The following is a 15076-nucleotide window of genomic DNA, read 5'->3' on the forward strand; positions in this document are numbered from 1 at the left end:
GTCGTTGGAGTTAACCTTGGTTGATGATGCGAGTTAGTATTTGAGTCTTTTTGTGGAGTGTCGATTGCTTTAATTGGATATATGTACTCTTTGATGTCGTATCTAGTTGAATTCCTGAGTATGCATTAGGGTATATTTACATCGTATTTAAACTTTCATGTGCTACTATGTTTTATGTTTATTATATTTCAAGTGTGACAATAATATATAAATTTTTTGATATGCAAAATTGTAAAAATATCGCTACTATTAGTAAAATAACATATTCATCAAACAATTGAACAACCTCCATCTTCTCATCTAGGTTGTATACAATTCATGGATCTCTCCACTCTAAGTAAATAAATATGTCGAATGTATTGGATGAGAACCAATTATGAAAATATGTTTTCCCAACACATTTATCAACACAAAAGAGAATTAGAATGAAAATAAAATTAGAATGAGCAATGATATGTAAAACCACCTTTTTAGGAACCCTTCTATGTGTCCGTCTCACAACCATGTCATTTAATGAAACATTCAGATTGAGTAGAATATATGTCACATACGTAACAGCAGGGGCGGATACACATTGCGGGTTCTATGGGCTGCAGCCCAGACGATATTGTGGTTATTATAGAAACCGGTTACCTATCTTTAATATAGATGTCATTAGATCAGTTGGCAAACTGCTTTGCTATTTTCTGTTTCCCCATGGTCATAGGTTCGAATGCTGTCAAATCACTTTTTCAATATTTCCTCTATTTTATTTTACTTTTTATTTCTGATGCCAATCTCTCGGTCTCGAGACCTCATGGTCTCTGCAATTAGAGCAAAGTCAATAGACCACTGAGTGACCAACATTTTCTCTATTTTATTCTTCTATCCTTTCTTATTTTCTTTGGTTAAATTAAATCTAATTTTCTTTTCATTCATACTTTTTCTAACTTTATTTTTCCCGAAACAATGAATATTCTACTTTTCTATTATATGCGTAGAAAAATTTTGAATATGTTTACTCATATTTCTACATTTATATCGGTATCTTTAGAAAACATCTCTAATAAGACTTAGCTTCGGTTCCAAATCTTTAGCAAGAACAAAAAAACACATTTCAATTAGCCTAGACGGAATTTTAATTCTAGATCAGCCACTGCGTACCAGTACACATAAAATAGATTCTACGTGAATAATCTGTTAAATTAGGGCTAACAATATACCTGGATTCAAAACCTGACGTGAGGTGAACCAATACAATTTCTGATTGACGTACTGTTGATTGCCCAAGGTTATCCACATAGGAGCCCAACTTACTTGGGGCCTGATCTGTATATTCATCCAGGATTCCAGGGAAAGTTGAACCATCCCAGTAATCTCATCCTATAAATTCCAATACTCGTAATTTTCCGTCCAGCTAATTCTGTCATGTAAAACCTCTTTTGTTGCATTGATCATCACACCTTTTGTAATTTTTATCTGTACAAGATCTTCACTTTTGAGCAGCAGCATGAATAGTAACTTAGTAACTTACCGTGGAAAAGTGCCTGTTCTAACGTGCATCTTCCAACTGTGACAACTTCGAAATGTTATACTCTAATGAAGATGTAGATATGATGTTTTAGGGATCTATACTTCTATTAGTCAGAAGCTATTTCAAAAATTTAAGTTGGTGAACTTGATTGTGGTGCTCATTGACGTATCACATACGATTGCAATGTATTGCCAGATATAATGATGGAGAATCTATTGAAAGAGACTCAAGATTGAATGAGCAATGGCATCAAAGTGTGAAGGCCGGGGGAAGGTTAAACTGTAAATTAAATCAGTTGGTGTCATCCGACTCATCTCGATATTAATTGACTCGACCAAGCAACACAACTCATTAAATTCAATGCCTTGGATTTAGAATAGTAGAATCTGATGTTAAGTTGACAGAAGCAAGTCAAGCAACTCGTCTTCATCAATCTTTTGCCTAGTCTTTTCCAACTCTTACAATGCCAAAGCCTTTTTATTTTTCTTTTACGAAAAACACTACCTTCAATCTAGTTTCATTTGTTTCGGAGATGTGATCAATCATGTAACGTGGTGATCGACTCAATCTTTAGCTAAATCATCGTCGACTGAAGCTATCTCGAAACGTAGGCTACTATATGCGATGTGATCTAGTGACATGATGACTCAACTTGAATCGTCTCTGTAATCTAAATTCAATTGAGAGAATAATGAGACAATTCTAATGAGTTTAAGTAATTACTATTCTTTTCATTTGAAAGCTGAACACTTTCAAAGTTTCAAGTAAGAAACAGTTGCTTACATGAACAATAAATAGCAGATGTATCTGGGGTGTGTGTGAGTATAAATGCCACAGCATGTATGGCATGACCTTCTTGTACTAGGGTTACCTCAATGCTCGTTTGGCCTACAGAGTTAATGCACCATGACATTGCAGAGAGAGAGAGAGAGAGAGAGAGAGAGAGAGAGAGAGAGAGAGAGAGAGAGAGAGAGAGAGAGCTTTCCCAAAGAATTGCAGGCAAACAACATTTGCAAAAGAAACTCGAGACGATTTTGCAGAAGTGGGGAAAGAGTTTTGAATTCAAAACACGAAAACAGAAAAGGGGAACGTAGCAATTAGTGCCTTGATTTGCTTCATGGGATGGGATGGGATGGGAGGGTAGTAAACAAAGGTACTGAAACCAATTAAAAACCGAAACCAAACAAAACAAGACGAAGGTCCCCGTTCCCTCTTCTTCTTCTTCTTCTTCATCTCTCTCTCCGTTTATAATGCGGATTGAACAGAACGAACATCAGCTCTTCTCCTACCCCATCATCCATTAATGTCCACATTTAAAGCTTCAGATTTGTGTCCGTGAACCCTGTTTTTTTTTTTTTGGCTTTGAGGCTTTGCTTCAAGTAGAACCCTTAGATTCTTGTACCACCATTGTTATAATTAATATTCCCAACTTCCTTTGTTGAGATGGTTGGAGATTTTAATGCAACTTCTTCAATGCTACCCATCTCTCTTTGTTTCTCTTGGGCATTACCTTCTTTAAGACTCCCTCCCCTCCCTCTCACTCTCTGCCTCTCTGCTTATTCTCTCTTATGCTCCCTCTCCCTCTCTCTCTCTCTCTCTCTCTCTCAACCAGTGCCCCATTTCTACTTTGCCCTCTTCTCCATTTATACCAAACCACCCAAAGACTTGTTCTTTGTTCATTTTTTTGCTACACCACCTAAACCCCTGGTATGGTCCTCTGCTGGTTTTGTGTTTCTTGTTCTGTGTTCTCTATGTGTTTGTTAGTGAAAAAGGGTAAGTAGGTTGGTTTGTTTTGAAGCCAAATGAGCAATAGGAGAATATGGATGGATCAGTATAACGGGATATTGGTCCGGTTCAATAAGAAAACAGTGCTCGAAGTAAGCTCGAGCTCTATTTTTTGATTGAGCCGTGCCAATATCACGTGCCACTGCTCCAAGTTCTCCTATTTCTCCCTCGATGTCCCCATCATCGGAGATTTCTAAAGGTATAAACTTTTCATTTCTGGTGTTTGTTATTCCCTCATGGCCCAGATTTAAACTTGGAAATTTCTGTTACTAGTTTAATACATTGGTGTATGGCATTATTTGGAGTTTTAGTGAAAGAAAGATACATTGGTAGCGGACTAATGGTAGAAAGATATGGCATAAGTAACCATGACTCATGAGATACAAGGTCTTAATAGCACCCTGTTTTACATCAGAATTTTGCTATAGTATTCAGAGCTTTCAACATGGTAACTTTTATTTTATGTAACCCTGTTGATGTTCACAGAAGGCCATGCAGTATCTCTATTCAGTATTCAGTATTCACTAATAAAGCTCTTTTCAAGAACTATGGTACTTAACCATCAGATACATTGCTATCTTCTCTCACCTTTCTGTATACAATTTTTGGAAACCGACTAAAAGGCTTGGTGTAAAATTTTAATTCTCTGTTTGGAGACATATTATGTTTCCTAGCAAATAGTCCTGAATATCAATGAAAGGTTTTGAATCAGATGCTATTTTCTGCATAAAAACTATGTCTTGGACTGTCCTTGTTCTCATATCATGTGTAGGTTGGTAGAAGATTGAAGCTCATAGAGGAGCTCAAGAGATCTTGTATGCTAGTTACAGACATTGAAATTTTTAGGAAGTCTGGAGAGATTAAGGACAGATTTTGAGAGTTCCACCAATTATTACTTGCTTATTTGTACAGCAGAAGCTCATGTATACTTTAGCAGTACAGTACAGATTACTTGCTAATTAGTCATATTATGGTAAAGTTTCCAAAGCTTTTACTTTTAGTTAAATTTCTTAATTACAGTTGTCTTATCCTGTATATTGTCTCAAGGGGTTTCTAATGAAGGTATGGAGTTGAATGGTTATGGGGCCAATAAGTTCCCATACAGCGATGTTCTGTGCAGAACTGCTAAATCATTTAGTAGATCAAGTGTTCTTCAAATCGATTTCTCGGACTGGATTTTGTCAGCATTTAAAGGAAGGTTGATCTTTCAAATTCATGTTGTTTCTGTAAAAATATAAAAGTACCATGAAAGCAACATTTCAGCTTTTCTTTCCTCATGGATAGGTTGCCTTTCAAGTTTCATCTATGTTCATGTACTACCTAACTATACTGACCCAAAAAAAAAATGTACTACCTAACTAACAAGTTCATCAGCTTGGTTTTACCTTTCAAGAGTCAAGACCCTCTATCCATAAAAATGGTCAAATTAGTCCTTCACTGTAATCTGTATATTTATGTAATGGACATCATAGAAGGGGTACTACTGACAATCTGACAGCGGTCAGATGAATCACAAGATAAAAGGGAAGGACATGAATATGAGAAATAATGTGTTGTTCAACTGTTCATCATATTATGTGAAAACTAGTGAGACAAGATTGTACAAGAAAGACAGGCATAAACAGTACCCACACAGATATGCATTTATTGAGTACTTGAATCCATAGAACTGTAACTTACAACTTGGCTCTTCAAGCCTCAAAGAATTTGTATATATGGGGTCCTATTTTTGCTGCATCAGTGACCAGAATCCCTAATAAAATGGAAGTGGTCCTATTTTTGCAAAGTTCTCTCTTTCGCTAATTTCTCAATTGTGAATTATAATTTTCTATACTAGGCACAGAAAGGGGGGCAAAAAAAAAAAAAAAAAGACTAGCACACCTGCCTTTATACTGAAGCCCAAAAATCTTCCTGAGATTGGAAGAGCTTCAAGATCTTCTTAGAAAGAAGCACTCCATAAAGCGTTTTCGCCTTCTCCACAGCGTCGATGGACTTCCTTAATCCTCTCAGCTGATCTACAAATTCCACTGCAACTCCAATCAAATGAAGCAACACATACGTTGCCTGCCTGGGCCTTCCACTCACAATCTGCAGCGACATTTACATTGAAGTTACACAACTATACTGTTAAGAAGCAAGTACATTATCTTATAATTACACCCAAATTAACACAACATGGATCTGATAACTTCACTTCTGAACCACTACAGACTAAGAATAGAGTACACTACTGTCAAGATCTGAGATTTGAAACCACTCTCTTCTTGACCCTTTAACCCCAGTCAAACTCTCTCTATTCTCCAGAAACCAAACAGTCTTTAAACAGGGTCTTCCCGTTTGCTTTGTACGTAAATCCGATTAGTTCGGTAGTACCAAAAGGGACTGGTTGAAGTTTGTAAAGCTTTCTGGTCCTGTTTGTATCTGTAGTTGTATGTTTTTCTTGTTGTTTTTATCGATCCAAAACGGATCTCGTGGTTGTAATTTTGTTCTTGTTTGAATAAAAAACCTTCCATCACCACAAAAAAAAAATCTGAGATTTGAAGCACAGAGTTGTGACCATTTTGAGATTTTGTTATGGAAAGGCTGACTGTGATTTGAAGCAGTGTTCTCCAGCAGATAACATTCCCAGACTACATGATTATCTATTGAAATCAGTAGCAAAATGATAAATACACTTACCAGGTGGGGTGCCACAACACAGTCTCCGATCATCGATATGCTCCACATCAAGTCCAATAAACCAGGCTCCCAAAGAAACATCCTCATTTGCAAACTTGTGGAGGACATGCCTGACAAATCAAACATGATGTGAACCCACAAATGCCAGAGGATAAGAGAAAATATTTACCAGAACAGATTTTGATTTATATCCAGAAATAAGGATTGAAGCTTACTGGTTTATTGAAATATAAGTAGCCAAATCTTTTGAAATAGCATATAACTGTCCTGTAGCATGACGGAAATACTTGTTCCCAGGTTCACCAAATTTCCAATACTCAGGTTCATGGTATCTCACTCCCCTGTATGAGTAAATGTCAGTCAAGAACTAAAGTCTATTGCTTTCCAACGTTACAAAGTATAACAGACATAAGAAGCAATGGCTTACTTCTGTGCCAGAACAGGACCCGATTTCATGCATCCAATGTAAAGACGCGATTTCTTTCGGTGTCTAACTAGTGTTTCTCCTAGTGTTGCTGCAGTAATTGGAAAAAGAGATGGTTTTTATCAGAGAAAAGAGATACCTTGAATAAAAATGAAGGTGAAGCTACAGTAATCCAAGTAATTTAGACCTTATGAGCATATGTTTCTCAATCTTAGATGAGAACACCACTCTTATTAGAAATTTAGTTTTTCTTTTATTCTGCTCAACAGCATGATAGTAAATATATGTATGACTGTTACTGTAAGTAGATTTTGAAATTACCAATATTTACGTGGACATCATCGTCGACTTTGACATAAAAATCAGCATCCCACATAGCAACAGCAGTAGCAAAATATATTTTTGTCTTGGCAGACAACTCCAGATATCCTTCAACGTGGTCCTGCTCAAGTGATATAGACATGAAGTCACAAGGTGTTTATTCTAAGTGAAATGCTATGTTCATTCTAGTAACTGAGAAAGCATGCATGTAGAACAAAGGAACAGTTTCAAGTGACAACAGAAGAAAAGTTTAAAGGGTTACCAGCCTCAGGAGATCTCCGTGCTTTCTGTCCTCAGCGTCAACTGCTCTGTCTAGAATGCCTCCTGATGTGGCACTGAACAAGGAGGAGAAAAAACTTGTAAGAAAATATCATTATATATATAAAGTTGTAACTTGTATGTTATCTTAAACCTATGAAGCTTGAAAATCCTTTTACTTCGAACACAAAATGAAATGCTTTGTAGGAAAACAATTGAACTAGTTAGATTCTACCAGCTAAGATCTAAAACACTTCAGTATAATGTGCAAATGTGCAATCCACATTATCTACAACAAACAGAAATAACAAACATACCTATGACCAATGACAAAACGAATTATGATACCCTTCTCTTCCTCCAGCCTCTTTCTTTTCTCGCCTGCAATCCATGGTTTTCAGAAGCAAGAGTCTTCAGACCACACATACAAATAAGTACCCCGCAATATGGAAGAAATCAATTATGAATTATTAACCTTGAGGCATCCAAGTAGCACGAACTGAATCTCTTCTTTTCCGGCTGCTAAAAGCAGTATTGATTCCAACAACCATTAAATACCTTCTCTTCCCAGATGAGTCAGTCTTCGAGTCATCTGGTGAAGGAGAGCCACTACGTATAGACTCTTGCGTTGCCCTGGCAGCAGCTAATTCCATCTCTAAATTTGAAATAGTCTTATCTAGTGTCCTGATTCAACATACCAAATTCCAATTAGTTACCAGAGAAATCAAAATTGGGAAAGTTAAGAACTTGTATGGTGAGCATAACTTACTGTATAGCATTATGAGTCTTAAAAACTTCTCCAAAAATGTCCTTAGTTTCTCGCTTTACTTCCTTCTGATGCAACTAAAATTACCAAACCCGATAAAAAGAAGTTTGAATGAGGAACATGATTTTATAATCCAAATTGCGGAGAACATGATTTCAAGAAGGGGATGAGACATTACAGCTTTGGGATTGCAACCCTCTGATACTAATTTTAATCTCTCCTCTTCCAAAGCTGTTCTCCGAGTTAGACCTTTGCTTTCAGGAACCCTCCACATCCTGCAAGTAACCAGTTTATAAGTTTCTGAGGAATTTCATCAGAAAATAAAACAAATAAATCGTAAATGCAATCCCCACATCAAGAACTTGGAATTTCAGTCTCACACAACTACATAGAATATAAAAGATCACAAATTCTTCAAAAACTAGCATAAAAAACCAATAACAACTATTTGATCATAGATCTCAGAACAGTATAATTTGACTCGAGCCCATTTCAGAAACAAGTCTCAGCTACCTGATTGATCACAAAACAATCCCCACGAACACACCTTTTAAAAATTATGAAGAAGATTGAGAACAAGCAATACCTATTGGTGAAGAGCATTCCAGCACAGAAGCAGCTTAAACAAAGCAAGAGGGTCCATTTCTGTGAAATTACACTTCTGGAAGAAGAAGAGTCTCCTCTGCTTTTCCAAGTCATCTTCTTATTCTTCTTCTTCTTCCCCCCCAAATTCTCTTCCAACTTTCCAAAACCAAATGTTCCACTAAATTCCCATAAGAACAAAACAGTGACCAAATGGACAAAAATCAAATGCCCACAAGGAGAAGCAGGCAGAGAATATGAAAGCGTGACAACGTTTGAAAGCAAGAGCTTTAGGTACAAGATTTAAGGAGGGAAGGGTGGAACGAGAGAATCAGAACAGAGTGAGTGCTTCTCTGTTTTTAACTTGTCATTTGTATTCTTGTTCCTTTCTTTATCCTATTGCTTTGCTTTGAGCACTTTCTAGAGAGAGAAAGATGGGGGAGAGAGAGAGAGAGAGAGAGAGAGAGAGAGAGAGCTCTTCTTCGCAGGCAAGGGACGTTGAACAAGAGTGAAGAAGAGGAGGACTCACTAACTAGCACTTAAGAGTTCAATTTACCAAACCGTCTCTGTCAGACCTTTCCTTACTATTTCGGCTATATAATAACAGCTCCCGAACTGACCTTATTGCCCTTGGGGGACTAATGTATACTCTGTATTTAACTTGTAATTCCCACATATATATATTACATGGGACCATGGAGACAGTGGGCATGTTCTTATTACTGGTGGTCACATGGCAAAAACATGCCTATAGGTTTGCAATTTTCAAATTTGTAAATGGGTTTACTTATGTAATGATCGAAAAGGAGAATTTATACATGTTGGTACGTAATAAGTAATGTATACATCTTACATCTATAACACGGGATGTGATTATACTTGTGATACCTAGTATGTGCTTATAATTAATCCTTAGATATACATTCAATTTTAGGCACGTTCTGAGTTATAATTTCTAATAGGCTTTAGGTGTTCGATCGATCGAGAGCTGTTGCATTCTTCTTCGACTTACCAACTTTCATTATCATATTAATTGTGTTAAATTATCTAACTGTCGGCGTGAATCCGGCGCCAAATCCGGCGCAAAACACGGGCCGTGATTCACTCCAGTAAATCATGTTAGATTAGGCTATATAATTGTTGAATCTGTGTATGAATGTATTAAGCAAACAATCAGTTTAATTCAAGTTGGTATCAGAGCTCTTGTTGAGCCTCTGTTTTCTGGGTATTTTTCTGTTTTTTTCCTTTTTTAGCCGCCGAGCATTGCTTCTCCGTCGTGCCACTTCCGCTCCGTCATCTGCTACGACCGGCTCTGGTGCCCACCCTCCCGGCTGTCCTCTCTGCTCCGCCCTCCCGGCTGTCCTCTCTGCTCCGCCCTCCCGGCTGCCCTCGCTGCTCCGGTGTCTGCCTCGCAGCGACGACGACACACGCACAGTCGCGCTCCACCGCCGAGACGCTCCTCCTCTCCGGTCGCGCTCCACCGCTGAGAGCTCTCCTGCCCCTCGGATCTCCTCCGTCAAATTCCCCCGATCCGATCGGCGAATTTCGGTGAATTTCTGCCCACTCTCGACCCGACCCGGCCTTCTCTCCACCCGGCCCACTCTCAACCCGACACGGCCCGCTATACAGGACCCGGTCAACTTGACCCGACCCAGAAACATGACCCGACCCGGTACACCCGACCCGACCCGTCCAGAAACAGTAGCCTTTTTATCAGTGCATACGCACCGTCAGTGCACCTGCACCGGAGACGGATTCTTCTCCATTTTTATCCTTTTTTTGCTGCCATGGTCAAATTGGTCTGGCTTTCAATATTTCTCACTCTGTTAGTTTGGATACATGGATTATTGATTCTGGTGCATCTGATCATATAACTTATGACAAATCTCATTTTACCGAATTGTCCACTCCACCCGTACCCTATGTTACTACTGCTAATGGTGAGGCATTCCCCGTGTTAGGGACAGGGTCTGTTCGTATTACTCCCACCATAGAGCTTAACAATGTACTCTATGTACCTGCTTTATCTCATCATTTGATATCTGTTCCCCAATTGAACGCTGACGCTCAGTGCTCTGTGACCTTTTTTCCTATGTATGTGATATTTCAAATCTTCTCACCGGACGGGTAATTGGTCGGGGGTATCTGAGGGGCCGGTTGTTTCATCTGGATCTGACATACGCAGGGGAAAAACCAGAGGGACAGTCTCGGACCGCTTTACTCTCCACTTCTGACAAGCTAAGTGAAATTTGGTTATGGCATCGTCGCTTAGGGCATCCATCTTTTAGTGTTATGAAAAAATCCATGCCTACTTTGTTTATTAGTGTGGACGAGTCTTGTTTATGTTGTGAGACATGTGTTTTGGGCAAGAGTCATTGATCTACTTATTCCCCTAGTACTTCTACTAAAAGTTTTCTTTCTTTTGAATTAATTCATTCTGATGTTTGGGGACCCTTTAAAGAGTCTACGGTGTCAGGAATGCGATATTTTGTGTCATTCATTGATGATTGCACACGTCTTTCATGGATTGTTCTTCTTAAAAATAAAGATGAGGTTTTTCCAGCTTTTCGTGCCTTCCATACCTCTGTCCAAACACAATATAATGCCACCATTCGAGTTCTTCGTTCTGATAATGAGGGGGAATATGTGAATCATGCCTTTCAGGAGTTCTTTAACACACGGAATTGTTCATCAGACAACGTGTCCTTACACACCTGAGCAAAATGGGGTTTCTGAAAGGAAAAATCGTCATCTACTTGATATGGCTCGATGTATTCTTTTTAGTGCCCACATGCCTAAATACCTTTGGGGTGATGCTGTCATTACTTCCGCCCACCTCATTAATCGTCTTCCATCTCGTGTCCTTCAAGGGAAAGTTCCCTATGAGGTGCTTGCATCTCATGTCTCATTACCTTCTTTTCATAATCTTCATGCCCGTGTTTTCGGTTGTGTTGTTTTTGTTCATCTTCCACAACATCAGCGTTCTAAGTTGGATGCCCAGGCAGTTAAATGTGTGTTTGTTAGGTACGGAGGACATCAGAAAGGGTACTGGTGCTATCACCCCCCTACCCGGAAGTACTATGTCACTATGGATGTTACATTCTTTGAGGACATGAGTTATTTTTCCTCTTTTGATATTGCGCTTCAGGGGGAGAATTCATATTTTGAAGAGCTGTATCGTGGAGAGGGGGAGGCAAGTGAGCCAGTCGATATGGTAACAGGTTCCGTTGAGATTACCAATGTGTCAGCTACACAGACACCACCGGAGGTCTTCACTCGAGAGATTCAAGCACTAGAAACTGACAACACAACTGCCCCTCATGTTTCCCGTACAACTGTTTATACTCCTGACAAATGCTCTCCTGGTACAGAAGATCACTCACCTGAGGTAGACAATATGTTTTGCCAAACATGTCTACTCGGGGTCAACCAACAAAAAGATATGAACCTACCCTTCAGACTAAAGCCAAGTATCCGGTAGCGAATTTTATATCTACCAAAATATTATCTAAGTCATATGAGTCATTTGTGAATCAAATATCTACTGTATCAGTACCTAACAAAGTACATGATGCATTGGGAGATCCAAAATGGAGGAGAGCAATGGAGGAAGAGATGGAAGCATTACAAAAGAACAATACTTGGGAGCTTGTACCTCCACCATATGGCAAAAAGACTGTAGGATGTCGTTGGGTGTTTACAGTGAAGCATAATCCAGATGGGTCAGTAAGCCGGTATAAAGCACGCTTAGTAGCAAAGGGGTTCATCCAGACATATGGCATAGACTATGATGAGACATTTGCACATGTTGCAAAGATAAACACTATCCGGGTATTGCTTTCTGTCGCTGCTAACTTGAACTGACCACTTAGGCAGTTTGATGTTAAGAATGCATTCCTTCATGGAGAACTAACGGAGGAAGTATACATGAATCTTCCGCCTGGATACATGGCCGCTTCTCCAAGTAACTCCGTATGCAGATTGAGAAAGTCTTTGTATAGTCTTAAACAGTCACCTCGTGCTTAGTTTGGAAGATTCTCACAATTCATGAGAAAAATTGACTACATGCAGAGTAATTCAGACCACACATTATTTCTCAAACACCAACAAGGGAAGGTAACAGCCTTAATCATATATGTTGACGATATGGTAGTTACTAGTAATGATACTATTGAGGTGGACAGATTACAAAAGCAGCTAGCCACAGAGTTTGAAATGAAGGACCTAGGTACACTCAAGTACTTCTTGGGCATTGAGGTAGCCCGGGAAAGTGATGGTATCTATTTGTGTCAGAGGAAGTACATCCTTGATCTACTAACGGAGACAGGTATGTTAGATTGCACTCCAATTGATACTCCTCTTGAGCAGAATCATCGGTTAGCAGAGTACCCAGATCAAGTGCCCACTGACAAAACTCGTTATCATAGGCTAGTTGGACGCCTGATTTATTTGTCACATACCATGCCAGATATTGCGTATGTAGTAAGTGTAGTGAGTCAGTTTATGCATAATCTGAGTGTGGATCACATGGATGCTGTTGTGAGGATTTGAGGTACTTATAGTCAGCTCCAGGGAGAGGAGTAATGTTTTCTAATCACAACAATATCCTTGAGATTTGTGGCTTCACATATGCAGACTGGGCTGGAAATATTATAGATCAGAGATCCACATCAGGGTACTTTACATTTGTTGGAGGTAATCTTGTTACGTGGAAGAGTAAGAAACAAAATGTAGTAGCTCGATCCAGTGCTGAAGCAGAATACAGAGGTATGGCTCAGGGAGTGTGCGAATTATTATGGCTTAGAAATTTGCTACAAGATTTGGGTATTAAGCCTAAATGTGCTATGCAACTGTACTGTGACAACAAGGCAGCCATTGATATTTCACATAATCATGTGCAACATGATCGTACAAAACATGTGGAGGTGGATCATCACTTTATAAAAGAGAAGCTAGACGCGAAGATCATTAGTTTTCCTTTTGTTTCTACATAAGAGCAACTTGTCGATATGCTCACAAAAGAAGTGTCTAAAAGAGTCTTTTATGATTCATTTAGCAAGTTGGGCATGGTTGATATGTATGCACCAACTTGAGGAGGAGTGTCGGCGTGAATCCGGCGCCAAATCTGGCGCAAAACACAGGCCGTGATTCACGGAGTAAATCATGTTAGATTAGGCTATATAATTATTGAATCTGTGTAAGAATGTATTAAGCAAACAATCAGTTTAATTCAAGTCTAACATGATATCGTGATTTCAAGTGACGAAAAATGGAAGTTTCTCAACTACAAGTCTAAAAGTATAGGACAAAAAAACAGTAATAGCAAAGCTAGGGTTACCGAGAAGGTAGGGAGCCTTTAATATGTAGTTGGCTATACAAAATAATTGCATATAGACATATACTTATGTGCAAGAAAGACGAAGAAAATTGACTTGGCATGTGGTTCTTCTTCTTCTTCTTCTTTATGTGAATCTTGTGATATAGTCATATAGGGCGGTGATGTACATATATTCCCTACAAATGTATATAATGTAGGTTCTGCAGGTCTTTAGGTGCTACATTGTGCTAGTTGACTTCAACAATAAACATATAACCAATTGTATCCCAAATACGTACGGCATATGCAATATAGGAACGTATTAAGCTCTCATCTAATTAAGTAGTGGTGCTCATGAAGCCTAGTATGTTTGAACTTTAAACAGCTCACAGTGCAATACAAAATGTTGGAAGAGGAGGAGCTTGTTACACAACTAATTGTTGTTTTTAAGGATTTTTATGGACTGTTTAACATTTCATAACACAAGTGGGAGCTCTAGGTCGTGAAAGTTCAAGCAACCCACGTGTGAAAAGGCAACGATTATCCTTTTTTGGTTTAAATTTTGGAAATAAAGGGAAGAAATAGATCGAATGGAACTCGAGTTCAAGCTACAAATGTGTATAACAATTTCCGGGGTTAGCCTTTACATTTTAATCTGGATGATGAATTGGGATGCGTTCTTAATGAGGAGAAAAAGGTTGGTGAAAAATTTGATGCTGAATTGGGTTTGGATGGCCAGTATGGTACTGGTATTCGCAAAAAGAATTTGGAAGTTCATCTGTACGTTCATAGTCATGATTATAAGCTAACATTTTGGCAGTAATAAATCGATTACCGTAGCTTAATTAAATATGGCATTCAGTCATTGAGATATGATCAATAAAGTTAGTTGTTAAAACGTATCAAAAAAAAGTTAGTTGTTAAAATTTTGTTTGATTCTCAGGAGAGCCCCTGTACTGTTTAATGATATACAGACCTCAATCATGCATATAAAAATACTGCTTGGAAGTTTGCCTTACAGATCAACATGCATAGTTCAATCTAGGCGTTTAGCATCAACATAATAATTAAATTGCCTCCATGTATAAAAATAATAATAGTAGTGACAATCCATATATAACTCCACTAGTATAGGATAACGTACTATATACAAGTACCGATAGGTCGTGCCAAGACTAGTAAATCTCACTCCTAGCCAAAATGGAATTAAACTATAAGCCTCAAATTACAATTCACAAAAGAGTTAGCTGGTAAACAAGGGGACATGGTCATAATTTAGGATCGGAAGAACACAAAACAAATGAACTCGACTCGTTTATAGTGGTTCATGAATCATATGATTGAGAAAGAACTAGTTGTTTAGGAGGTGAAGTCATACTTTAACTTGTAGATCAAATGAAAATAGAATGATTAAAAGATTATGGAATCTTA

The 15076-nt window shown here is 38.5% G+C and overlaps 1 protein-coding gene across 1 annotated transcript; it reads right to left on the bottom strand.

Moving 5' to 3' along the window:
• Positions 1 to 4916: 4916 nt before the first annotated feature.
• LOC126799261 (probable beta-1,3-galactosyltransferase 2) lies at positions 4917 to 8802 on the bottom strand. Its single transcript, XM_050526427.1, has 11 exons — positions 8333 to 8802; positions 7925 to 8021; positions 7750 to 7823; positions 7456 to 7664; positions 7298 to 7361; positions 6985 to 7057; positions 6723 to 6843; positions 6405 to 6492; positions 6193 to 6318; positions 5978 to 6087; positions 4917 to 5386 (listed from the first exon to the last, which is right to left on the bottom strand). The coding sequence occupies exons 1-11, from the start codon at positions 8443 to 8445 to the stop codon at positions 5238 to 5240; spliced, it is 1224 nt and encodes a 407-aa protein (XP_050382384.1). The 5' UTR covers positions 8446 to 8802; the 3' UTR covers positions 4917 to 5237.
• Positions 8803 to 15076: the final 6274 nt, after the last annotated feature.

The sequence above is a fragment of the Argentina anserina genome, chromosome 6 (assembly GCF_933775445.1).
Source record: "Argentina anserina chromosome 6, drPotAnse1.1, whole genome shotgun sequence".
Classification (NCBI taxonomy): Eukaryota; Viridiplantae; Streptophyta; class Magnoliopsida; order Rosales; family Rosaceae; genus Argentina; species Argentina anserina.